General features: G+C 41.4%; 1 protein-coding gene across 6 annotated transcripts in view; it reads left to right on the top strand.

The window, feature by feature from the left end:
- Window positions 1–27,394, top strand: part of enah (ENAH actin regulator) — a 125,929-nt gene that overhangs the window by 28,645 nt on the left and 69,890 nt on the right. Inside the window, exon 1 of one of the 6 annotated variants that reach the window (XM_034579274.1) lies at window positions 5,057–5,261. The exons of 2 other annotated variants lie outside the window; for them this stretch is intronic. In XM_034579274.1, coding sequence (XP_034435165.1) covers window positions 5,248–5,261 — 14 coding nt within the window. In that variant the 5' untranslated portion in view covers window positions 5,057–5,247. Of the gene's footprint in view, window positions 1–5,056; window positions 5,262–16,602; window positions 17,461–27,394 lie in introns of those variants that run through there. 3 more of the 6 variants (XM_034579273.1, XM_034579278.1, XM_034579277.1) reach the window with 3 other exon arrangements.

Raw genomic sequence — 27,394 nt, 5'->3', positions numbered from 1 at the left:
AACCAGCAGCAGCAGCATCAGGTCCTGCTCTGTCAGGGACAGGACTTTAGAGCCAGAATGGTGGGCAGGGTCCTTTTGGGGAAACCTTCAGTTATGACTAAAAGCAATAAAGTGAAATAAAAGGGGTGGGTGAATGGACAGTTGGAGTGTTTGAGAGTGGGCAGGAGGTGGCAGGGGGAGTGAGAAATTACATGGAAAGTGATGGTCAAACTCTTTCTCTGTTAAGTCAAGGAGGTGGTTCATTGCCACTCTCTGAGTATCTTTCTCCTTGTTCTCTTCCATTTCTTCCCCATTATCTTACCTTAGTTGTATGCAGTGCCTCTGTAGAACTGAGGTGGCACACACCTCTGTATGTCTTGTGGGAAATGGATCAGAAAGAAGGATGCGTGAAAAAAGAAAATCAGCCTTGACCTTAATGAGATGTTAAATGGCCCCATTCTGGTCAATCTGTATGATGTCTGTCTTCATCATATACTATTGAGTTCCCTCCCTTTTAGACCTTTGCAGCATTGACTGGTTAGTATTAGTTTTCCACAGCCATGAGTGGAAAATAGAAATGGATCCTTGGACACAGTAATGTGCATATTGATCTCTTCTATCAGATGCCACCAGGGTAAGAAGAAACCAGCCTTTCTATGTTGAGGATGAAGGATGTAGGATGTATTTATGGATGATGGGTGTATGGATGGACGATAGAGGAATTCCTAGAGTAGTTTCCGTTTCAAGGTTAGATTTCGATCGGTAAACAAGGCATCAAGTCCCTTTCTGAGCTCAAACCGGCACTAATGGGTTTAACGCTGGACTTTGCTGTGATTATGAAGAGGATTATTCTTTGTGAGCTCATTTACTTTCTGTACTGAATTGAACAGACACATTTAGTCAAAGCTGATGAAGGACATGCTGTATCTGATTTGGCTGTTTGGTAGATGAAAGTTTTAAAATCCCTACATGTGGAATGTGAAGATGAACCGATGCTATAAATGGTAAATGGTCTGTATTTGTATAGCAGCTTTTCTAGTCTTGATGAACGGCACAGTTTTGCCATTAACCCATTCATGCACACGTTCATACAGTGCTTCTAGGTACAACACTTTCTCTATCACATATTCATATCAGGGGCAATTTGGGGTTCAGGACACTTTGGCATGAGGAATGGGGCAGACGGTGATCAGACTGCCAACCTTTTGGTTAGTGGACAACCCACTCTACCTCCTGAGCCACTGCCGCCCAGTACCAGCAGGTAAACATGACAAAATTTCCCCTTACTTCCCGCACTTGCATTACGTCCTTGGGTCTCTGTCCCTCCAAAGCAGATGTAAGGAAAATGTGAAGGACGGTCTCTTGTATCCTCGCTCATGTTTTCTCAGTGTTCACTCCTTGCTCCTCTTAACAGTAACAAGGGAATTGAGATGTCCTTCATGATGGCAGAGGAGAATGATTCATAGGCCACCCAAGGTGCATTTCCATTGATCCTGTGGGTGTCAAATCAATCCTGAGTGCAGCCAGGCTATATACAGAATACTGTACAGTAACTCAGAGCTGAGAAGACTGATGTTGTGTCATGTCAAACGCTCCTTGAAGGTCTTAGCTCTTCAGCTGAACATTAAGAAATATCACACACATTGAACAATATATACAACTGACTGGAACTCATCGGTGTTAATGAAGGTTACATTTATATCAGTTGTAAAGGAATGATATGAAGGGCGTCAGTTTACCTCAGACAAACTGTCATACAATGTTTGTCCATGTCCACAGGAAAAGATTCATGGTCGTTCCAAATGGCCAGAGGAGGAGGTGGAGTGAAAACTATCATCATACTCTCCCTGGTCTCACTTTTTATGCTTCTGCAACAGCTAGTGACAGAGGGCCTTACATTTTTGGGTCGTCTGTTTTTCCGTCCCATTCTTGTGAACACGATATCTTCAGAGTGTATTGAGGGAATTTCTTCAAATATTGTACAAACGGTAACTTGGACTTAAAGATTAACTTATTCGAATTTGGTGGTCAAAGGTAAAGGTCACTGTGAGCTCATGTTCTTGTGAATATGATATATCAAGAACACCCGTAGGGAATTTCATTACATCAGTCACCAACATTCACTTGGACTCAAGGATGACCTGATTAGAATTTGGAGGTCAAATGTCAACTCTTTTTTTGCCTTGCTATCTTTAGAGCGCCTAGAGAGAGCCCTCTTACTCTTACTCATTGATAAGTTGACTGGATTTCAGTGGTCAAAATAGACAGAAACTGCACCGATTGACAGATGCATTTAACAGCAGGGAAGTAATTGTAGTTTGTAGAACTGCAGTTTTCACAAGATGAATAATACAAACAAGGATAATGGTGAACCTCTGGACAATCTCTTGTTGAAGGCATCCATTATGTGCACATGAAAAATGACAAAAGTAGTTTTGTGATGACTTGTGGTGGCATGAGGGGTTGACATGATGTACACAACATAGCTGTATCTCCTGTGAATGAAGGGATTACGCTTCCTTATATCTGACAGTACACAAGCATCGACTGAAAGGATATTAGAATGGGAACCCATATGAGGTCTCTTGCTCTATGTAGGCTAAAGACGTTTTGCATATGTATTCATTTCTCAGTGTAGTTGGCATACATTAGCAGTGAAAATACAAGGAGAGACAGTTCCTCAGATTATTTCTGTGGCTGCACAACAGTTCTTGAACCTCTTGTCCTTGAGAGAGGATAAATTGATTTAATAACTGATCTGGTTTGTGAGTAGTGTCCTTGAAACCTTAAAACAGCCTTGTTCACAGTTTCATAGTGTTTCTACTGTTTTTAAATTGGTTTGTTATTTGCTTAGTGTATAAGAGTGTGAGGCTTAGGGGATGAATTTATCACTCTCTTTGTCTCTTACTGTCATTCGACATGATTAACCTTGTGCTGCTGTGCTGCAGCCTTTCTGTTAATCTGATGGCACTCAGTTCAGACTCGAGCTGTGTTTACTGTGATAAATAAATGTCTGACCTAGAAAAAAGCGATTTCAACTTACTTAAAAGGGACCAGGGAGATGATATCAGCATATTGAATTGCTATAATATTGAGGCAAAATACATGATCTGCATGTCTGTAAGGGGCTATACTGAAGCCAATTAAATATTATTACAGCCTTATTAAAAGATAAATGATTAAAGGAGCAATGATTACATTTCAGATTTAAAATGCACACCACATTGCCTTCTGTCTGATGGCTTGAACATACTTACAGACTGGAGAATATCCACATGCATGGTTTATAATAATGATTAACCCCTTCAGTTTCAGGTTTCTGGTTATGCTGGCTCACTGTCACACTGTCCTTGCTTGCTGAGATACTTGAATAGAACAGTCATTGACTATTGACCTTATTCAGAATAACACATTATTTTGATTATGGAGTTGTTCATATAATATTCTATTTGCTTTCCTGTTTACATATTACGGAGCATAGTCTGATTATGTTGTAATCTGACTGACATTATTCCTTTTTAACCACAACCTGTAATAGTTTAACGTATGATTATACCGTGCACCATTTTGGTTGTTTTCTTTCTAATTTTGCAAAAGCTGCAATTTTTATTATTCCATCTTTTTCACACCCAGGGCATGTGTCATCAGGCGGGTACAAACTTCCATATGTCGATGTTGCAATGTGATCGGAAAATGCTGTTTACATGGCAGTGTCTTGTTCTGATTATTGTCTCCATTGGGTTAATACTGGAATATTGGTGTCTATGTAAACATATTCATAGTTGATGTTACAGTAGCAACACCTGTGATTTTCCTACGGTGACAAGTACAAGTAATGACATGGGACAGAACTTCAAAATGTCAATATTAAAATTATGGTTCTACCTGCAAAGAAGCAGATACAACAAAGCAGAGCATCAGCAGCACTTCTGTAAATGTAGAAACCAGAATAGAATTAAAAAAAAGTTGTTTTAGGTTGCACTTGTGTACATAAAGAGCCAGTGAGGCATGGGTTGTTCTGACGTTGTTCTGACTCAATCTGACTTTGCCTATAGTTTGTGTTCTGTTATATTCTATTTGAACTGGAAAATATGGATTTCCAACTCGGAAAGTTTGCAAAACCTCAAAACCTTGAACAAAAAATCCAAGATGGCTGCTCCACACATCAGTAGAAGTGGAAGCTGCAGTAATATACTCTTTGTAAGCACTTCTCTTTTATTTGTGTGTCATTAAACCACTGCTTCACACAGTAATGTCAAACCTCTGACTGTCGACGTGTTGCTACAGTGTTTTTATGGACATATCTCGTAATGCAGATGTTGCTAACAGTGACTTACCAGGCTAGAGCTGGTACTGCTGCTGATATAATGACTTGTACTGGAATGCCGTCAACTCTGCTGTGACATCTTCAAGTTTCCCAGTGAGCCATGACGGTTTGAGAGTGAGCCAGCATGAAATCGAACCCTGAAATGGACCCTGAAACTGAAGCAGCCAAATGGAATTCAGCCATCATTCATTTCATGTCTCCTACAGGCGGCTGGGTTCACAGGAGCGGAAATGTTGGAATGGAAGTTTCATCATGATTACATTTTCATCCCAAAATGATACAACCATTTCAGAGTTGTTTAAAACTAGGATGCTTCTATTCTGCTGTTGGAAAATGACTGACCACACTGATCGGAATATGTTTTGTTAACATGTCAAACTAAACACATTTTTTAGGTTTGGCTGAAATTCAGAGGGATGACGTCACTGATTTTTCTCTGTGGCATCAGTTGTTTCCAATGACATGTTTCCTTCTTTGGTAACAAATGGTAACATCTGTTTGAGAATGAGTAAACCTTGTATTGGTAAGGCCTCAACAATCCCCCACATAATCCAGGCTGTTGACGGGTTCAGGGTATCTATTTTTGGACAGGGCAGCGAGGCATTCTTTGGGGAGGGGACTGCCTTCCCCAATGACCCCCACAACTGAAGACTCATTGGACCCCCCCAACCCCAGCCATCCCCCACTGAGCTGCTCCACTTTTAACCCTGGCACCAGTGAGGTTGGCCTGTGTGGGCGGATGTATGTCACTGTTCGTCTGAACGCCGGTTGACTTTCCCCCTCTCTGAAGTGAGACAGCCAGTCCCGCAGTCAGCCGAGCAGCTGCTCAGTCTGCCAGTCAGTGAAGAAAGTGGACACTTGAAGAATCAGAGCAAAAGCTTTCGACAGCAAGATTTTCCTTTTAGGTGGAGGTGCCGGACTCCCCCATTACTGGTGCCAAGATGACTCGTGACTCGTAAGTCTCAGCGGCTGTTTGAGAAGCAGTGGAGCTACTGTAAAATTTAGAGGTCAAGACATTGCAGTATAGTCTCATATCAAATAGAAGGAGACTTAATCAGCTGTATTACAGATTTTCCTTCCCTTACCTTCAGGATTATCACCTTTTAATAGCTGGTTTAGCATTTGTGGTACAATACAAGCTCTTAGGGATCTTAGCAGCCAGCTTATTGTTGAGGATTTCCCTGTTCTTTGAGAAGGTCCGCATGCCTTTCTACCTGTCAGTCCATGCTCTTGTTCATCTGAGGGCTTCTCTTCTCACTAAAATGACAAACCAGATTTAGCTTTTAGCACCGTCCACCTTTTCATTCATTATTCGGAGGCTCTGTCTAAAAAAGCCTCTCTCAGCAGATGAGAAGCTTTTATATTTATAGAACTGCAGTGGCTGTTAAACTCCTCGCATTCCAGTCAAAGGAAGTTTCTTGCTCACTTACAGTATCCGGCTCATATCAATGTGAGCTGATGGGACAACTTGGTGCTGCTCTTTTATTGCCTGATAGACTTCTACTGAAAAAACCTTTGTGACTTGGGGTTTTGTGACCCAGAGAATGTTAATTTCTCTAATTCAGCATTTGTTGTATCATTCTTTGCTTCTGCAGCTTTATGATTTTCGCTCATGAAGTTGCTGTGTGGACATAGCATCTATCTGTATGTCACCTTTTGTCGCTCTTGCCTCCGGCATGGCGAGTTCACCCAGCAACAATGACATCATTGTCCAGCCTGGACAATAAAAGCAGTGCAGGTCAAATGACAGCAAGTCCGAATTGTTTTCCTGTGACACAGAAAGAAGCGTCCTGCTGTCTGTGTGAACTGTGGATGAGGGATTTAGTCACCTGTCTAATTTAAACTGTCTTTGTTCTGTCTAATTTTGGATTATATAGACACTATCACTGTTTAACAGGATATTGGATTTTGTGTACCTTATATCGATGTGTTTTATTACCCCGCCAAGAAGGTTATGTTTTCATTGCTGTTTTGTCAATTGGCTAAATTACGCTGGAATTATTGAACCAATTTTATTGAATCTTGGTGGAAGGGTCGGGTAAGACTCAGGGAAGAACAAATTATTGTTTGGGGTTGGGGAGGTATGTGGTCTACTTAAATCCCATTCTAGTTGATGATTGAGTTCATCTTCAGAATGGAAGGTATTGTCTTTTTCAAAGTAGACAGTTTGACATGTCATAGCAATACATTCACAGGTGTAAGTTACATTAAGTTTCTCTTATCATGAAACATTTTACCTTTGAAAATATGAAGTCGCCTTACAACTTCCATTTTTCCTACATGGAGGGGTGTAATGTTTCTGAAGCCAAGGCCGGCACTGTGAAATGTCCACAATCTTGTATCGCGATGCAGGACAATGCTGCTGCCACCAGCGCATTGGTCCATTTTTGCCGACCTGCACCCACTAAGCTCCGTACTGGTTCCAATCTATTACCCGCTTTTATCTCCGAGTCAAATCCAGACCCTTCTGCACCCATTAACAAATGACCTGCAACACGACCAATCACCCGCGATTAAAAACATGCTACTTACACAGTCACTCACATTAATTGGGTTATAGCCTCCTTGTCCTCAGGATTTGGTGGTTGCTTTGTGTTCTTGGCAAAGTTTCTGTGAATAGTCACAGCACTATTGCTCCTACAGCTGTAAGCGTGTTTCCTCAATGACAACATGCCTCACCACTCTTTACAAGCAGCAAGCCAATGAGGATGTGTTCACCACTGGCTGTTTTTGTCTTTATGTGATCTGTTTTGATGTACTAGCTAATTCAATGTCGGTAGTGACAATTATCTGAGTGGAAGTTAATAATAATAATAATAATAATAATAATAAAATAATAATAACTTTATGTGTATAGCACTTATCTAAACAAGGTTACAAAGTGCTTCACAAAATAAATGGCAAAAGAAAGAATTAATAAAAATAAAATCTATTCAATTAAATTGTAAGCGCCAAATCATAACATATTGAGGTTGAGACATTAAAGTGACCTATGTAGTGGCCATTTGTGGTCAGAACCAAGCTCATTACTTAACTAATACAACAAAATTAATTCGTAAATCACACAATTATTTCTCAGTCTAAAGTAAGAGTAATCTCAGCCACTTAAATAGTTTATAAAACATCAAGGTTTTCTTCACACCATTGTTTCAGGGTCGCAATGAGAAATGAAAAAATAGAAGTGAAAAATTATATAATAAAGAAAATGCCAAAGCAGCACCTCAGCTTCTGTTTCAGGTCTTTCTCTTTGCTGCACTCTCATGTAAAATGATCCATTAGCTTTTCAGCGTGTACCTGAAAACATCCTGTCCTGTTATTCTAGGACAAAGGCTTCTTCTTTCTTCTGTGTTCTGGTCAGCATGGTCCTTCAGGCAGTGACTGGCTCTATGTTTATTGGGATTTAGTCCTCACACCGTCTGTCGCATGAGAACAGTAACTATATCAAGTCTTGTCAGGATGCCTTTGTTGAGAATTAAATGCTCCATTGTTATCACAGTGCCAGTGTAGTCTTACGGGAAACGCCACCAAGGCAGTCTTGGTGCACCTGTCTGCCATTTGATATGGAGCCTATTAGCTGCTCACGTCCCCTGACTCCCGTGCACGGCTGTGTTTCAGCAGGAGGGTGTGTTTCTGCCGGTTAGACAGTATTTTTATCGTTACCTTGAAGCACACAGTGCTTCACTGGCTGCTCAAGGATACTTTGACAGCGACGGATGGTTTGTGACCTCGCTGTCACCTGATCGTCTCTGTCATGTTTTGTCTTTACGGGACCTCCAGTCACCAGGTGACACAGTGGTAAAGCCTTATTAATGATGAATGAACCTTTGGCATGCAGCTACCCTGTCTATTGCGATCAGGGTCAGCGTGTAGTTTTCCAACAATGTCCAGCACCCTCTTTCCGCTCCTCCTCCCCATTGTCCTTATGTCATTCTTCTCTATCTCTTCTTACTTCTCTCCCTCATCCTTTCCTCAGCTCTCCCTCCCTCCATGTGTTTGTTGTGTTGCTGTTTTGTTGTGCTGTATCCGTGCCTCACTTGTCTGCCTGCACTGATGTCCCTGCTTGTTTTACGGTCACCGTGGGAAACAGCCTGGCACCAAAACAATGCATCTTTCTATTTGCTCTCTTTGCCTAAAAGTAAGCCTGTCTTTCTCGACAAGCTGTTTTTCCCATCACTAGTTTTTATTCAGTGAAGTCCTTCAAGATAATTTTATGCATCATTGCATTGGTCTTATACAAAGCCGGTACATTGCCCATTGCAGCATTTGAGAGGGATTTTTCATTTTGATCAATGTAAACAACACTGCCCTAACAAAATACAGAGTGTGCCAATGCTATAAAGTAATAAAATATACATAAATAGTGCTCATATAGTAAAATTATCAAAGCTTTATAATTTAGGACAGGGGAAAGTATTGTGTTAAGTGAATAATAGTTTGAAAATAGCTTTTAAAAATGATGCAACTATATTTCTGAGTACAATATTTATTTTAACTCACAACAGTAGATTGTTTTTCTGTCATTTAAATCAATTTAAAATGCATTTGTCTGAATGTGAGCACCCAGAGTTATGTTTACCTCTGAATTCACCCTGTTGCCTCCATCAGCAGTAAAATCATCAGTGTGTCAGATCCATTGGCAGCCATACATGCTGCAGCCGTTACACAACCACTGTTTGATACATTCCTCTTTCCATCATTATGATAGAGGTGGTTGTTTCGGCCGTGCGGCTGGAAATAAATCAAATTACTGGTGGCTCACAAATTCAGTTTGAATGTTTTAGTAGCGGTTTTTAAAATCACAGGATCAATCCTTTCATTTGCCGCTTTTTCTGATTTTGCATTTATGTCCACACAAAGTGTAGTATGTGAATAACACTTTGGGCCATGTCAGGCCTTGGAAGTCCGCTCGACAGTGTGTGGATTCAACTCTATTCAGTCGGTTTCTGTTGCTTGGTTGCTAACTCCAACTAGCCAGTTGTCTGCCGACATGAGGCTGCTGTCATCAGCAGCAGTGAAGATGAATTAGTGAGCAGATTTTCAGTTTCCGTCCTGTCTGTGCTCAAAGGGGTCGTTAAAGCTGATGTCTGTACTTACATGAAGCATCTGCAGCTGACAGTCCATGTGTAGCTATATGTAGGTTTTACATTTTTTAACATGCATCACGATGACGCCCATGTTTTTTCTTTCATTCTTGCTCAACAGTTTTGCACAGGTAGTCCCCAACAAATGTGGATGTATCATGTTTCACTTGTTCTGCGTTTGCCAAAGAAGATAAAGTTTGGGTCGACAGTTTAAAAATCTGGAAATGTTTTTATAATTTAGAATATAATATGCACTTTACACAATTATTGTTAAGGAAACAATGCTGTCGCTGAATGTAGAAGGAATTGAATATTCCAGGATATATCCGGTGTTTGCATCTTGTGGTTAATGCTCTGAAGGTAGAATCAGAATCTAGTGTAGACAAATAGCAGAAAAGATCAGGGGTTACTTGGTAATAAGACGAAGAGATTGACAACCCATAGAAAATAAAAGCTTCCTCTCTCTATTTAGTCGCCTCTGTTCCCGCTCATGCCTGCTGTGGCAAAAAATACTGCTGACTTCCCTCATGATGTCATAACACACACCCACACTCACATAATCCACACACACATTAAGAAGAGGAGGCTGTTTGTTTGACTTTAATTAAAGAGGAGAGCTGATGGTGAATTATTGTTCTATCAGCGACACTGTGCCAAACAGGCCTTCAAAGACACTGTTGATACTCCTGTGGGGGGGGGGGGGGGGGGGGGGGGGGGGGTGTGGCTTCACTGGATCGGTTCTGGTCAAAGTGTGTTTTCCCACATCCCACCATCAGGGCAGCGTTTGTGTAAAGGCCGTGATCTCTGATATAACAGTTGTATAAGATGTAGCAGTATTCAGACCTTAGCTCTCACATGCATTCGCTCTCTATAACTATTCAGTCAGTCCACCATAGACTTCATTTAAAGATTGGGGACATTTTCCCAATTTTCTCCCACTATCCACAAATGAAGCCAGATTCTGCGCCTTAGTGACCATTGGTGGATCCACAGATCTACACACGTTTCACCCCATATTTATATCATCAAGTAATCAAACTTACTGGACAAATTATTAATTTAACATACATCAGCAAGATTAGAACTAACCAAAATGAAATAAACCAATTGTGAGAATCAAGACGATTTGGCTTCACTTTTGTGGAGCAGTCATGTCGTTCATATAGTCTATGAAGTCAGCACTGAAACCCAGTGTCACGTATCCTGTTTACACCAACATTTGCGTTCTTTGGGCCTTTTTGCTTTTAATGAGACTAAGCGTGAGGAGGAGAGAATAGTTGAAGACACGGGTCGGAACTGAACCTGCGGCTGCTGCTGGAGAACTCAAGCCTCCGTATATACTGGAGGCACATACAGACATATATACAGTATCTACTTATGCAGGTATTTTTTAAACCTAACATTGTGTGTGATGATGAAACACTTGAAAAGGGGTATTAGGGGTGTTTGTGTACCGTGTCCAGTGAAGACAACAGCCAGATATCTTTGGGTGCCAATGCAGACACATTACAGAACCTTTTTCTTTAGCAGTGAGCATCTTCCAGCTTAACATGACAATACTGTCATTGCAGCTCTCGTAAAAAATGTTTTGAGTGTTTGTGAAGATTCATTAAAGCTAAAACCTTTCACCCCATGGAACCGCAAACAGATGTAGTACCAAGTTTAAAAAGGTCACTTCTTACACTAATGAGGCCCAGGTAGCAGCCAGCAGGGGTCACTTCACCTGAGAACTGTGAGTGGTGTCGTCAAGTGAGCAAGACAATTTAAACTTTGCTACACAGAGAGGGCTGTTGTGATTCTGTTCACATAATCTACAGATCTAGGAGTCATGATTTATTCAAATCAGTTTTAATTATGTAAGTATCTCTATAAAACAGTGAGAAGCCACGTTTTGGTGTTACTTTATTGGTCCATAGTTTGTATTTATGTGGACTCACACATTGTTCTTTGACAAAGTGTGTTTCAGCAAAATGTAATCCAATTATCCGTGTACATTTCCCCCAAAACTTTTTCAAAGACAAATACATCAAAAAACTAAAAATAGTGACTTTTAAGGTGTGAACTCTCTTACATCTCATTATTAAGATAAATTTTCACAATAGTTGTCCTGTATCCAGGGTCTTTGGAAGGTGTTGTGTGGGAAAAGGCAGTTTTCTTACGAGTCTGAGTCTGTGGCATTTGCGCCACCTGTGCCCTGCAGCCTCCCGCGGTGAGACAACCTGAAATGGCATCAGGCCTGAGGGAAGCGAAGACGTCTTGCTGTTCGCCTCCATTACTTTCTTCTCCCGCTGCCTTTCTTTCTATTAACAGAGCTGTCACAGTGTGTCCATCTTCTTCACACATCCTCCACTCATCCTGTCTTCACATATTCCTCATTTTGCTGAAGTGGGATATTAATATTATTGGATCATTGATCTTTTCAGCCGGCATTTATTGCTGTAAGTATGCTGACCTCTATGTGTGGTGACTGTGCTAAATGATAGATGATAGAAACAATGTAATCTACATTGTTTGACCTTGATACTGTTGTTTGTAGTTAGTAAGTGTGCAGCTTTTTATATTGTAGCTATGAAATATTGTAACTTATTGTAACAGCCAGAAACCTCTATAAAATGTATATAGAGCATATGCAGTAAAATCAGGAGAAAGAAAGAAAACACAATAACACTGCTGTCGGATTGTTTTTACTCTTTCACACATTCTTTCAGTTTTTTTTTGTTCACATTGGGTTTTATAACAAACCCAGGAGCTTTAAACATGAAGTTATAAAGACTTTGGTTGAACAGTTTTGTCAGCTGTTGCATCATCAGTCTGCAAATGTTCCCAGTGGAGTGTGGACAAATCCAAATCTGGTGTCTTGAGGGCTAAAAGGAAACAAAAAATCTCTACACTCCCGTGTCGATGCACATACTGTACGTGTTGCCATGGTTACCCAATAATTTGCATACATTTATACTACATTTATGCGGCTCTCTTCCTATAGCATTGCTTTTTGGACAGTTCACAATAAGCAGATGGATTTATATTCCCTCTTAATACTATAATAGTTGTTTAGCTTTAAAATTTGTGCTAAAATCACGTGTCTGTTGATCATAAAAATCTTATTGTTGGTCCATTTGCTTTCAGAATAAAAACTAACCCCCATCAGAGTCTAACTAACCATCTTTCATTAGGTGTTGTTAAAAAAAACGTCACGTTCTGGAAGTTATATCAATTTAAGCTTTATGCTTGGAATTTTCAGGCATTGTTGTACACTATTAAATGTCTTATTTTATAAAGTGGTTGACTTACATTTGTATTTTTTCCAAATGGCTTGCTGCACTCTTGGCCCTTTTATATCCTCAAATGTTTTGAAATCTGTTGATTTGACCTGTAATTACCTGCTTGAGGGAGGAACGAGAGTTCAAGAGTTCAATTGACACTGTACTTAACAGGCAAATACACCGGTTTGTTGTTAACGTTGTTGTAAGAGCACCCTAAAACAGCTTTACTGGCATATTTACACTCATTCTCTCACTCACCTTTAAACTCAACCTGACTCTAAATCTGTTTTCAGACATGCACGTAACACATACAGTGGGCTGTATGTCAGAACGAAAATGTCTGAGTCAGAGGCTCAATTTCCGGAGATTATCTAACCAGCCCTCTCTTAAAAACTCCGGATGCATGAGCCCATGTGGGAACACAGCAGGAGATTCTCCGGAGGGTTCACTGTGGGTGCACTTATAAAAGTTCTAACATAAAACAAAACTGTAAAAAAACTAAAAGAATGTAAATTTCTCAGGATGACAAAAAGGTGCCATACATTCAGAAGACATTGACAAAAATATCAACTTGGAAACACAAAGAGGTTTGAGAGCTGACCGCATTGTACGGATGTTCACCGGAGTTCATGTCTGGAAATGGCTTAATTCACTTCATTTCACTTACTTGTTACTTACCTACACTACATGTATTATAGGCATGGACCTTAAGTTAAGTCACATAATAGGATGGGACTGTTTTTAAGTACAGTGGGGCCCAATAGCCTGCTCCCACTTTCCTATTCACTTGAAAACCTACTGTATATAATAATATTAAATAAAATATGTAAATAAAATGTAAATGATCAGTCAGATTAACATATCAGAAGCTGCTGTTACTGCTCGCTAATCTTGTTAAATAAGGTAAATAATGTTATTTTACTGAGTGAATAAAATGAAAAACATCAGAATGTGTCACTTTGAAAAAGAACAAGTTTGGACAAAGTCACCACAGGCCATTCTTTAGGTCCAATCGACCACTTATCCATTTATAATGGACACTATGATGGAATTATCCGATGACTCAACGCTCTTTTTTCCCTCCATCTGTCTTTACCCTCGTCTCCCCTCCTCCTCCCCCCTCTCCTCCCTCACATCATCTGTGCTGCTAAAAGCGGCAGGGAGCTTATTACAGGTGCCTCACACCGCGCTCTCTCATTTTTCCTCTCCCTCTTCATCCCTCTCCGTCGTCCTCTCCCTCCAAATGACTGTAATGGCTCTTGATGTGTGTGCGGTGTTTAGACAGCCTTTGAGCGTGTGCTTAAGTGAAGTGTGACAAACGGCTCTCGTTGTAGACCTTTCATCCGTCACGGCCCGCTTCCTGTCGCACACGCTGCCTCTCCCTGCCTTTAAAAAGCCTTATTTAAAAGATGTGTGCATTAGTGTGGTACATTAATTTGTTTCTAATGGTGGAATATGGATACATTAGAAGAACATATTAATAAGTTGATCTAACTACTTAGATTTATGATGTGCGTGTACACGTGACGGTCAGTTATGTGTTACGTTGAAGGCTCAGTTAAGCACACTGTTGTCTCACAGGGTCAGCGTGTACATTAATGTGCTGAACAAAGGCAGAAATGCTTAAAACTCCTCCAGCCGTTTTTGTTCCGACCTTCAACAGTTTGGAACAGCCTTCCCTCGCGGCCCTGTCACTTTATGTCTGTTATACTGTGTGTCAGTGCCCAGTCCTATATGTACAGGCCAGACAGTTTTTCGGACAGTTTTTCTTGTGCTTTAGTATGGAACCTCTTTTTCCTTCCACACTCTTAATGCAGAGGTGCTGTCAAGGGCCTGTGTGACCCAGACTGATTGAACAGCCTGGCTGCAGGGCAGCGATATTCCCTTCTAGACATTTTGAGTGAGCATTGCCCCTCTAACCAATAAGAGAAGGCAAACGGCCAATATCCTCGACTCACCTAATCGGCGGCGCTCACACATAACTCGCATGAGACCAGAGTAAAAGCACAGAGAGTGAGAACAAGCAAGAGGCGGACGAGGTGGTAGTAAAATAAAAAAAAGAATATGTGACTGACTGTCCATATACCCGTGGTCTGAGCTGTGCATCTACCATGAAAACAACACAGCCCTCACACATGCTGATAGGCATGTACTCTATTATTATGGCTCTTTTCATGCCTGCTGTCCAATGGGAAAAGAACAAGAAAGGCTGCTTTTACATACATTTACATTCTACAATTTGTCGCCTTCGGGGTGAATAACAAGTTTAATCCGTAATCATGTGTTCAACAAGTTGATCCTTTGTCAGTGACCGCTGCTGACGAAGCTACATGCAAATCGAAGATGTGAAGCGGGAAGCGTTGCTCATAATTGGATGAGGAAGGAATACAAAGCTCTTCTATCTTACGACATGATACATTTTTGTGTTTTAATGTTCACTGCTCGGACGATGAGCCTGTTTAAGGGTGTGTTCTGAGCTTCAGTGCTCTGCCTATGTTACATTTGTAAGGCAGAAACTGTGGTTTTAGATTGTTGTTTGTCTCAGAAGTGTGAGTATGGAACAATTGATCTGTTCCTGGTAATGGAGTTTGATTTTAAATGTTTTTTGTTTTGTTTGAATGTGTCTACAGGTAATTCAGGGATCGTCACAGCGATTAGTGTCTCCTGGTTAGAATTCTGTCTTAATGTTTCAGGAGGTTTGTACCAGGAGCCGAATTATCCGCACATCCTTTAAAAAACATTGATTAAAGCAGTTTCTGAGCCACCACTAAGGTTTGCTCAGCTTTTTTCACTGATAACATAAGATTCTGTCATTAGACAACACATTATTCACAAGATTAAAATATTTAGTTAAAACAATCCAAAATCTAAAACAGTTTTGGAAAATGGCTTAAAAGTGGACAAAAGTTTGGATGTTTTTTGCTGATGCTGACACATGTGCAAAGAAGATAAGGCCATTGACAAGTTATCAAATGAAATGAACCACTACCTTGATTAATATTACAAAATTATTTCTCTAGGTTTGCCTGGAAACCTTTGGGACAGTGTAAGAACATAACTCAACAACACATAGAACAGAGGTTTAGTGATGGAAAAGTTACATATTATACCTTTTTAGTCAAACTTTTATTGTGCACAGTAGAGTGTCATGAACAGGATCTGTAATTCATATATCTCACCTGGTCACTTAATGTCATTTTCACTGCAGAAAGTTAGCATTTAGCATAAGCTTTTCAATGCTAATCCACACTAAAGCACCGTACAAGAGAGAGAAAAAAGTGGCCAACAAGCTCCCAAGTTACCGAAAGAGTTGGCATGGCAACCAGTAAAACCCAGTAAGGACTGCAGTACAGGAAGCATGAGCTCAGAGGGAAAGCCCAAAAGTTTGACTGAAGGCATCCTCTAAATATAGATAGTGCCTCACAAGAGTCAGATATTAAAACTGTGCTTTAATAATGAATTCACATGAGATACCAGTGAGTGTGCCGATGACTGATGTACACATATTGTTTTAATACTGAACCCCATGCAGCTGTACTCTGACTTCGATCTTGCTGCGTGCTTTTATCAGAACAATGCAAATTGATGACAGCTGAAACGGAGAGAACGAAAATGAATACGTAGTGTGGTCACGCAGAAGACTCCAGTATGCTGCACCATATTTAGACAGTTAAAATAAAACGCTGCAGTGTTCCTGCGAGTGTGTCTGTGTGTGCTGTGAAAAGGAGAATCCCTCCTGTCAGGTCTGTGGTTCCGTCAAACGCTGGAGCAAGGCTTGACTAATCCTTTTTCCAATGCCACCGAACATCAGTAATTCTCGCTGCTCCCTTCCTCCCGACTCTCCTCAGCAGTAATTGTTCTGGAGAGAGTGAGAGGGAATGAGTTGGGTGGGTGTGTGGCGAGTTAGAGAGATTAGGAGCGCGTGGATCGTCGCGCTGATAAAAGCGGAGCGAGGAGCTGGGAGGGAGGAAGGAAGGCAGCCACAAGCACATGAAAGAGAGAGGGATCAAGTGAGAGATGAGACAGATGTAGCAGCAGGAGCCAAGCCAGAGAAAGAAAATTGACGGAGAGCTAAAGAAGAGAAGGACACCCCCCTCGCCTCCCATCATACACCCCTGCTCGAACCTTCCTGGGCTGAGCCGTGCCAGGCTGTGTGATACCAACGCAGTGTTTTGCCCCCGACCAGCACCCTCACAACCTTCGCCCTGGAGCTCAGAGAACGCAGGAGCCAGTTGTGCAGAAGCAGGATCCTGTTGCCTGGATACCCCTATACTGTGCCCACGGCGGCAAAAAGCCAGGACTGGAACCGTGTGTGTGTATGTGTTTGCTGGCTGGTGCCGCTGCCATGGGAAAATCACAGCTGGCTGACTGTCTGAAAGGCTCCCGCGCGCGCTTGCTCGCTGGCTCCCTCGCTTACACGCACGTATGAATAAGGGAGGAATCACCCTGACACTGGGGCTTTGAGAAGAGTAGGTGGGAGGCAGGGGGTCGGAGGCTGGCACCCTGCTTTGGATGATGGAGAAAGCTGTTTGGTAGGCAGGAAGAGAAACGAGAGAGATTACCTCACGGAGTGAAAGAGAGGAAGCGAGGGGTGTCGAGAGCCTGGGAGAGGAGAGCCACGGAAGGGAAAGGCTGGTAGGGGAGAAGCAACGAGTGGGGCTGGCTGGGTTAGCTCAGCAGGCGGGGGGGAGGTAGCAGCTAGCAGGCTGTGTGGAGACATACAGATCCAGTGTTCTGGTCCACAGTCCAAAGCCTCCAGCTTCATCCTCAATCAGAGATGTGCACTAGCCCCCAAAATGGAAAATCACCGGTATGTACCATCTGTCATTGAAGTGGCTTCTTCTACTGTGTTTCTTCACCAGCGTCTGACACAGTGTCATGCTCTTGTTGTGTTCATTCTATAAGGACCGCGTCTGTTTATCATGCTGCTAATTTTTGATCATTGACTGTTCAAGGCCCCAAGAGTGAGTGTTTCTGATGATGTTTTTAGTAGCAGGTTAATAGAAGAAGAGGGAAATCCCAATCCTTTTACATAGAGTAGAGCCCAGGTTGTATTCCTAGTTGATGTGTGTTTCCCATCACTATCAGATTTTAAGCATCAGCTTGACCACACCTGCTGTGGAGCTGCCTCCCGCTAAATTCCACTGCAGGGATCACGTGTTTTTGTTTACAGTACACAGACACACCGGCCTGTATCAACAAAAGTCCTGCAATCCTGTTCTCTTTCCAAGCACACTGCTTCCAGCTCGCTGAAAATTCCCAAGATATAAGTCCCTGCTTCTCACATGGACAGGGACCTCTGACTCAGACTACTGTGTTCTCAAATACAGCCTCTCCGCATTATTTCAGGAGATTATCTGGTGTTCGGTGCATATTTGAAAGCAAGTTAAGAATTCAGAGTCCTGAAAAATGTCTCCTCAGAATTGAATTGAATACAATTAAATTGCATCAACAAAGACGTTTTACAGGTAACTATTTAATTATGTAATTATTTATCCAAATGGTTGTGTAGATTTTCTTTTAACTTAATGCTAAGTTTAAGAGAAAGATTAAGGCTAATAATAAAGAAAGCTTGTTGTCTTATGTAATAGTTTATTTTTTAAATGTAACCAAAATCACAAATATTACCCAAAAGAGCTTTTTCGAGTAACCATAACCACAGATGCAAACTGTCATGCTAGGGCTCGGCAAGAATCTGGCGTTGTGGAATGTATCATGATACAATCGTCGTGATTCAATTTGGATTTGTATACTGTATAAGCAAGGAAATTCATTTAGAATTTTGATTTTGGCAAAACTATCACAGAACACACATCATGTATAGAATCTGTTGAAGTGGAAGAGTTAAACGACTTAAGATTGATGTCAACACTGCTAGTATCATCAATCATCATCAAAATGAACCACTGCCTGTGAGCAGTGTGCATGCAGTCCTTTTAAGAATTGATACAGTATCACAATATATAATATCATGATGCTCAAGAGTATCAATATTATTAATATAGATTAGTGTCTTACACCTCTACATTGTACTTGACGTAGTAAGTCACTATTCAACAAAATGCATTTGCTGTTGCAGTGTAGTTGTATGAGGATGTAAGAGGACATGGTTGGTTCAGACAGAAACAAAAAATAATTCACCTCCAGACCAGAAGGAGTTATAGTTGTATGAAATACAGAGAGAAACACAATGACATTGTTGATATAATCTGTGATTTATTATCATTTGTCTACCAACTTTATCTAAAGTAACATCTAACAAATCGCACAGCAGTGAAATGCCCATAAGAGGACATCTAATGACAAATGACATTTATCACAATCAGTAACAAGCAGACAATTGGACTTTTCTTACTTTGAATAAATGCCAGGACAAATTTCAGATGTTGATTGATGATCCGTGGTCATTGCAGAAGTTCTCTTTTTGTCTCCCATTTGAAAGTAAGAATTCAGGGGGTCTGGCTGTGGGAGAAGGATTTTCCTCTCTGAAAGCGCTCTGTATGATTCCCCTTCTCATGCCCAGGTTCCTGTCTCCCCGAGGGCACGGTGAGGGGCTCAGTGAGCAAAACAGCGCTGACTTCTGCATTTAGCTGCCGTAAAACATAATGTTAAACAAGGAGACGGTGCTTAATTATTGATACATCTCTCGTATGCTCAGTGGGCCGAGTATTATCTTCACTTGAAGGGAGTAATCCTTTGAAAACATGGCATTAAGTGAAGCCAACTGGCAGGTTGTATTTGTCTTTGTCAAATGAGGGAATATAACAAACTGAACTCTGAATGGCCTGATGGACCAACAAGACTGATTGTCCTTGAACTAGATGTGCTGTGTTCAGGCCTGTGGAGGTCCAAGGCTCCAGGGATGAACTCTTAACCTTCATGCCACAATATCCTTGCAGCAGCCGTCTAGTCTTCTTAATCCGACATGAATGCAGGTTTTAAAATACTAATCTAAACACACTGATTGAAAACAGGGTGCAGTGTTAGATCTATTTCCTATTATTTGAGCAATAATCAAACAATCTCTGTTAATTGGTCTGTAGCTTTTGTACCTTTTTTTTTTTTGTCAAAGGTGATCTGAAAAGAAGGGACAATTAACCAGGATTTCTTTTCTTTCTTCAAAGTAAAGGGCAGACATTTTAAATCTGGTTTAAATTAGCTGAATTTCTCTAAGTAGCATTTACATTGAGTGGGATTCAAACATCAGAGAGGGCCAACAGGAAGAATGATGATGTTGAACCACAGCCACAGAGATGTTGTAGCGGTGTGGTGTTTCTGCACAGACTCAACATTACATCAAAACACTGGAAATCAGATAAAAATCCCATGTTTCACCAGTCACTCACCTGTCTCCCCTTTCATTAAGCCACAGTGATGGATAAGGTGAGCTCGGCTTGTTATTCTGGTCTGTCAGTCTTTCTGCATGAATTCTGTCAGTCTTGTGTCTAGACTAATGAAAACCAGTCTACTGTTTCAGTCCGTGTGTGTCTGTGTGTGTGTTGTATTGTATTGCCAGTGTGTGTCGTGCTTTGGAGGGAGAGGTGATTGATGCTCGACATTATGTAGGAGGGTGTTTACAGATCAAAAACAACACCGCAAAGTCCCACAAACATACAGTGAGGTCCGCTGACGTTTCCTCTCATGTAAAGCGCTTGTGCTACATTCATGTAAAAGTCACTGGTGCTAGAGATGTTGATTTTAGTGATTAAAACCACTGTGATGAAACGTCAGAAATGAATAGCAAGGAAAAGAGATGTTCTTTGTGTCAGAAGGTAAACAGTCTGGATTTAAAAAAAAGAAAATGAAAGAAAATGCATGAAAAACATTAATATAAAAACAAAAGTATTCAAAACTGATGATAAATAAGCAGTTGAATGTAGAAAACACGTGATATCTATTATATAAAGATTACAATTACAATGAACCATAGAATCATTTTATGTACAGTATGATAATGTGACTTGGGCAGTGAAATTATACATTTGTTGTCATCCCATTGAACTGAAAGGTAATATTATACTATATATTGATATATCACCATTAAAATGCAGTTTGACCAATACTGATGAACTTAAGTGTCTTTTTTTTAGACATGACTTTATCAAATATATAAATTAATATTTTGTTAACATAATTGTTAATGTTAATGTTAATTGTGTAATTTATTAAATCATATCATTCAGATTTAATTATAGATTTTCTGTGACTTTCTTTGGGTGACACACAGCAGTTTAAGTTCCTACAAGCCATCTATGGTTGCCTCAGAGGGACAAATGTCCCATTCACCAGGTGAATTTCACAGGTATTTTATGAGCTTTGAGAGCAGTGCCCTGTTGCACCGTTGTGTTCTGACTGTGGTTAAAAAAACACAAGTGAATACTGTTCATCTGAAGGCCTCGATTGTTGGTTCTCCCTGAATTTGTACGAGGAGTGAAAGCTGATTTCTGTTCGGTCCAGTCCAGACCTGCTCTGCGGTCAATGTGTCCCCTGTCTCCTGTGTGAATGCAAACGTGACTGGACTCTTGTAAAATGTGGCAAGTTCCCAATGAACACGCGGCCTGCACCCGGAGCCCCGGGCAACCTGCAATACACTATGCAGTGTGTGTGCGCAGTGTGTATGCATGGTTAACATGTCCCCTGACCCAACACATGCTAACATGCACACTGTCACACAGACCGTTGTCCCAACAGAAAACTGAGTCTGGACTGTGTCATGGTCTTTTATGCATCAAGTGTTAAAGTAAATGCCTCTGCTAGTTTTCAGGCTTTTTGCCAAGAATGAGCGGGAAAAACTGTGTCTTGTATCAGGTGTAGCTTTCAGTGTTTGTTTTAAAATGTCTCCAACTGTCTCCCACCTCAGTCTACGTAGTATTACTAAAACAAACTCTGTCCAGATTAGTGTTTTAGCTCCATGTCAGAAGTAATGTCCGCCCAGGCTAACGCACCTGACAATGCATATCACATGACTATTTGCATACACTGGTCATGTGCATTAGGGTGGAAAGACGAGGCAGATTTTCTACTCTGCACTTGGTTGCTTACTTGCAGAAAATACTACAAATGAGCAATGTTTAAAATTAAGATCAGGGATTTCTTTTCATGGACTAATGGCAATGTTACTGAAACAAAGTGTTAGCAACGTTTTTGCATTCACTGCTGGTAGTAGAGTCATGAGTTATGATAACCAATAAAGAAGCAATCTCGGAGCCCATCGGCTATCTCCCGACCCCAAAATATGGTCCCTCGCCTATAGATTATTCATATACTCCAGAGTAGTGTGGACAACAGGCATGAACATAGCAACAGTGATGCTTTTAAAAACTAAAACGTAGAAGTGTGAGAGTTGTTGCGTTATCATGGTAGCTACTTTTCCACTTGATATGACTTCTATTTGCTCCTACTGTGTTCTCAGAAGTCAGCATTAGAAGGCAGCCAAATGTGTCCTGCAATTTTTCTTTAGATTCTCTGTGACCCGTTTGTAACCCATTTGACAGATTGTGCCATTTTATTTAATGAAAGGTCAGACAGGCTTGTTGAGGGGATTCCCACCCTGCTCCCCAGGGGGAGATAACAACGGCTCTTATTACCACACCGCTGAAAAGGGCAGAGTCATTAATGGCAAGGAGAGAGGGGAGGGGGGGCACCTGTGGATCCCTCCTCTGGGATCTGTGTCTTCAGTTCGCTAATGGTTTCTGAGTGACTTTCTCAAAGCCTTGTTAAATCCAGGAGGATTCAGCGAATCAGGCCCAACTACTCATTAAAGAAGCCTGGTGCTTGACTAGGACAGTCGATGGTCCGGGTAATTACTGGGCAATAAATGTTTAATTCCATGATGACCTGCATTGGGTGACGAGGAAATAATTAGGGAACAACGAAGAAGAACTGTTGTACTGTATATATTACAGTATTATTAGGCTCTCAAAGTACCACTGTTATGTCCAACATTAAAATACAGTAGCTTAGGCCTAACCTGTAGCTGATACACACAAGAGGAGGGTTTATGCCTAATAAGAAAATGATTTATTGTTGACTGTTGTCAGCCACAGCCACGCTGTACAATGGTGTAGAACTAGAACTGGCACTCAAACTGCTTCTTCTGCTACTTTGTAATCACACATATAGCTGAGGTGTTGTTGTATGCTCTGTTCAATGTAGGGGTCCGTGGGTAAATGATGATGGTCTTCACAAGTGACAGTTCCCATGATCCCACCCTGCTTCACGACAACACCAAAATAGGTCTTTAGTTGTTGATTGAGAGACCCCTAGTGGCTGAGGTTAACATATTGTACATTTACGTTTTTCTGCCCAAGAATGAGCTTTGCCATCAATCAGTCTCTGGCTCAGTCTCTGTCCTCTTTCTACTGAATGTTAATATTTGTCTGTTTTTGAAAACCGTTCATCAGATCAACGTCACACTTGGAAGGTCAAACACCGTACCACATTACGAGGGCGGTGCAGCTCGGACAATTTACAGCGTGCAGATGCCAGGGTTTCTTTCCATTGTGTAGCACTGTATCTACTGAGGTTTTCACCCGCAAACCAAGTTTATTGAGCACATGGATCCGAGGGCACAGTTTACAAATCTGAGGGCATGGACTTTGCAACAGCAGGGCTTATAAAACACGCACACACAGAATTATTCTGTTGAACTGGCCCCACCCTGACCGTGGTACATTTGTGTAATGAGTAATTTGTGAGAAGTTGTTTGGATGATGCTCTCGCTGTATAGCTGCAAGCTGGATTAAGGCATGCCAAGCAATCAGCAGCACGGCAGTAGTCTCCTCAAAGCAGCGTGTGCCTAAGTTGAATCTCCACCATCTTCATCACGCCTCCTCACTGAACAGGAAATGTGTTCAGTTGCTTGCGCACACGAAGTGTCCTTGCAGACATCTGGATCTGATAACATTTAAATTGGAGAACAGTCTCTGAATGAGCCACTTTTTCCCTTGATCGACAGATTTGATGTGTTACCTTGTTCTCAGCTTTTGCTTGACTCTTCCCCAGCAGTTCAAATTAAGCAGATTATAACTGCTAGCTACTCCAAGCCGAGAAGGCCAAAGGTTAATTTGGATAACTGAGAACTAAACTGAGAACAAACACATTTTGTGAGCAGGATTGCTAACAATGACAGTGATATTTTCTCTCTTACACTGAATGCAAACATGCGTTTTAAGTCACTAGAACTCAGAATCTTAGCCAACGTGTTCCAAAATGTAGATTTTCAAAAAAATCTGTTTTCTGTGTGTCCGTGTGTACATGTCAAATTGAGCTTTGGAGAAATAATGACATTACAATTTATTTTAAGCATCTACTACTGTTTACTGTTGTTTTGTGTAATGAGCATGCACCACAAACAACAACAACAACAATGGTGGCTATATACCAGTTTCTCTCCTTTGGGTAGGACTGTTAGGTCTAATTACCAGTTTGCAGTTAAATTTAGCATCACCACGTGTTCTCGTCTGGACTAAGATATGTTGTAAAACCAAGGTTGTGAGGATGGACATTTTTGTTTGAAAACCGAGGGGAAAATATTCAATTAAAATAATATCTGCAGTAGTATAGACAAGGCATGACTGTATATAGACTGTTAATCTGGCATCAGCATGTTTTCAACCACATATAAACCCAAGTGAAAATGCAGACAAGACACTTAATTAACACAGTTGCTGAGGTGCTATATGTGAACACCTTGTTTCACTCGTATTGACCAGATGTTGGCCTTTGCCTTCAGAAGTAAAGCAGAGAATGATCATTCCATTTCTCAAGGTTGCAGTCGCTGCTCGGATTGGAGGGCCTGCTTGTCCACCTGACACACACACACACACACACACACACACACACACACACACACACACACACACACACACACACACACACACACACACACACACACACACACGTACGTCTCTCTATAGTTGTGAGGACACTCATTGAAATAATGCATTACCTAGCCCCTTACCCTAACCTTAACCATCACAACTAAATGCCTAACCCTAACCTAATCCTAACCCTAACCTAATCCTAACCCTAACCCTAAAACCAGCAGCCCATTGAATTTGTGAGGACCAGCCAAAATATCCCCACAACGTCAAAATGTCCTCACAACGTCACAATTTCCTCACAATGATGGCATTAAACCAAAATTGGCCCTCATAACTATAGATAGACATGCACACACACACAGACACAGTCTCAGTCTCACTTGGGCTGTGCTGAGTTATATTTAGTTGATAGTGATGGTGGATCCTTTGTCACACTTCAGGTGTCTTTACTGCTATAATGCCACACGCTGGTCTTCTCCTGTCTCTCCCACCATCTGGTAGAGTGGATGAGTCATGTTTGTGAGTGGAGGGTATTTTCTCATGGCTCCTCCATATCTTGTGTGTGTTTGTTTGTTTATCAGCAAAGCTGAAAGTGGGTTACCTCCATGCAGTCAAACATCTATTCGTGAATGAATGGTGAACAGGTACACGTATGCACATCTGCACATCATACATGTGCTTTCCACCGGAAACCCCCCACCCCTCGCTCTCTTTAGCAGCAAGCAGACCTTCGCCCACGCAAAGCTGCGTTGCCTGGGTGACAAATCAGTTTGCATTTCCTATAAAAAGGCTGCAGGGTTGGAAAGGGGAGGTGATGGGGAGTCCTGTGTTGTGTTGCTGGACTGTTGATTACCACCTCTCACTGTCCAGTGACTAGCTTTTGCCTGCTCAGTCTCTTGAGTAGTTACAGCTTGGTTTTGTGGTGTGGCTCAATTCTATACAAACCACACACTGATATTTGGATTAGTGGTTTAGAATTAAACAGGTGGTTTTTCCTGAGATGTTGTGGCCACTCGTCACTTTGATATATTACATTTTTCCTATTGTATATGTTGGAAAAAGAAAGGTAAACCAGAATCCTAATTTTAAAGGAAGATGAAGAAAGTATGATAAACGGAGGGATGAATTCAGGGCAACAGTTGTGAACACAGCCGCTTGTGAGAAATCCAGCAGTCTCACAAGGTTAGGCAGATGCTAATGGTTGCAGTTGACATCAGAGCAGAGAGACACTTAATTCCTTACATATTTGCTCTTGTGGTTTTTGTTTACAGAAAGGTTAAAAAACACACACACACACACACTCTATCTGCTGCAGCCCCACGGACTCAGCTTCAGATACCAAAAAGCCAAAGCTTAGTGGCGGACGATAAGCTTCGAGTGGGCCATCGCAGCTCCCTCAGGAGAGGAGATTAGGGAGCAGGCAGCTGTAAATTAAATGTGTTTTGTAAGGGGATTGGATTGGAGGACAAAACATGCAATTTTAAGGTGTCACTTAAGGCTGTGAAAACTTAAATGTCATTGAATAAAGAAAATAACAGATTAGCTGATAATAAAAAGCATCATCAGTCGCATCCATTACATCACAGCTTGACGTGTGACACAGTATCTGGTCTGTCCTACATATAGATAGATAGATAGCGTGGTGTGGATTGTAAAGCTTGTAATCAAATCATTTCTCCTTGAAAATGTCAGTAAATTGATTGTAATGCCAAACACTGGTACAACACACTCAGTGGTAAAACAGGGACATGCTCTTGTCTGTGGGGCCTCTGCTTTTCTTCCCTGCCCCCTCCTGATCACTTCCATATGGGCTGGAAGCAGTCTGCATCTCCTGCACCGCACCCTAAGTGATGGCTGATTAATGAGAGCGAGAGAAAGGGAATGAGAGGGAGAGGGGAGGCAGTAGGAGACAAATTAGGGGGAAAAATGGTTTTATGAAGGCAGTGGGAGGGTGAGACAGTGCTACACAAAGTTATAAATTGAGTGGGTAGGTAAAAAAAAAAAAAAAGATGGTGTGAGTTGAAAATCACAAGCCCGGTGTAGAGCGATGAAAAGGATGCAGATGTAGCTGGAATGCTCCCCAGAGCTCCTCCATCCCCATGCTCCTTCCGTCCGTCCGTCCGAAGCCAGCTGCTCTTCTCCCTGAACAAACCCTCGGGTCATCCCTCAGCCCTATCTTACCTCTCTCTCTCTGTCTTTCTTTCTTCCTCTCTCGTCCTCTTTCATAGTAGGGACTTCCCCTGGATTCCCCCACCCAGGCTTGGAAGAGCCCTCACTAACATTTACATGGCTCCGCTCGTATTGCTTCAGCTTCCCAGGGTTTATCATCCTCCCCAAGCTTGGAAAGAACTGGCTCTGGTCTTCCAGAGTGGAGCAGTTTATTGTTGGATGGGTTACAGCCAAAAAGGCCAAACTGCAAAAAGCCAAGTCAGTTTCAAAAGAGACATGGACACCGTGAAAAAACAGAAAAGAAATACCTCTGTTGTGAGTCAGTCCACGTGTGTGTGTGTGTGTGTGTGTGTGTGTGTGTGTGTGTGTGTGTGTGTGTGTGTGTGTGTGTGTGTGTGTGTGTGTGTGTGTGTGTGTGTGTGTGTGTGTGTGTGTGTGTGTGTGTGTGTGTGTGTGTGTGTGTGTGTGTGTGTGAAGCTGTTTTTTTTAATCCTCCCTATGCAGGGAAGATATAGAGATCAGTATTTCCATTGATCTGTGCTTTTGTAATCATTTCGTTTACGGGGCAGAACTCGAAAACTATTGCGACATTTTTTTCATGAAACTTTACAATTATGCTAATCGAGTATAGTGAAATGATGCCTTTAGATATTTTTGGTTTGATATTTCATCTCCTAATGACTCTTAATATTTTCCAAACACAGTTACGAAAGAGTAAATATGATTCAGAAGGTAAAAATGGAACCTAGA

Source organism: Hippoglossus hippoglossus, chromosome 24 (assembly GCF_009819705.1).
Source record: "Hippoglossus hippoglossus isolate fHipHip1 chromosome 24, fHipHip1.pri, whole genome shotgun sequence".
Classification (NCBI taxonomy): domain Eukaryota; kingdom Metazoa; phylum Chordata; class Actinopteri; order Pleuronectiformes; family Pleuronectidae; genus Hippoglossus; species Hippoglossus hippoglossus.
The sequence above is the reverse complement of the archived record's forward strand: the minus strand, read 5'-3'. Positions and strand labels throughout refer to the sequence as shown.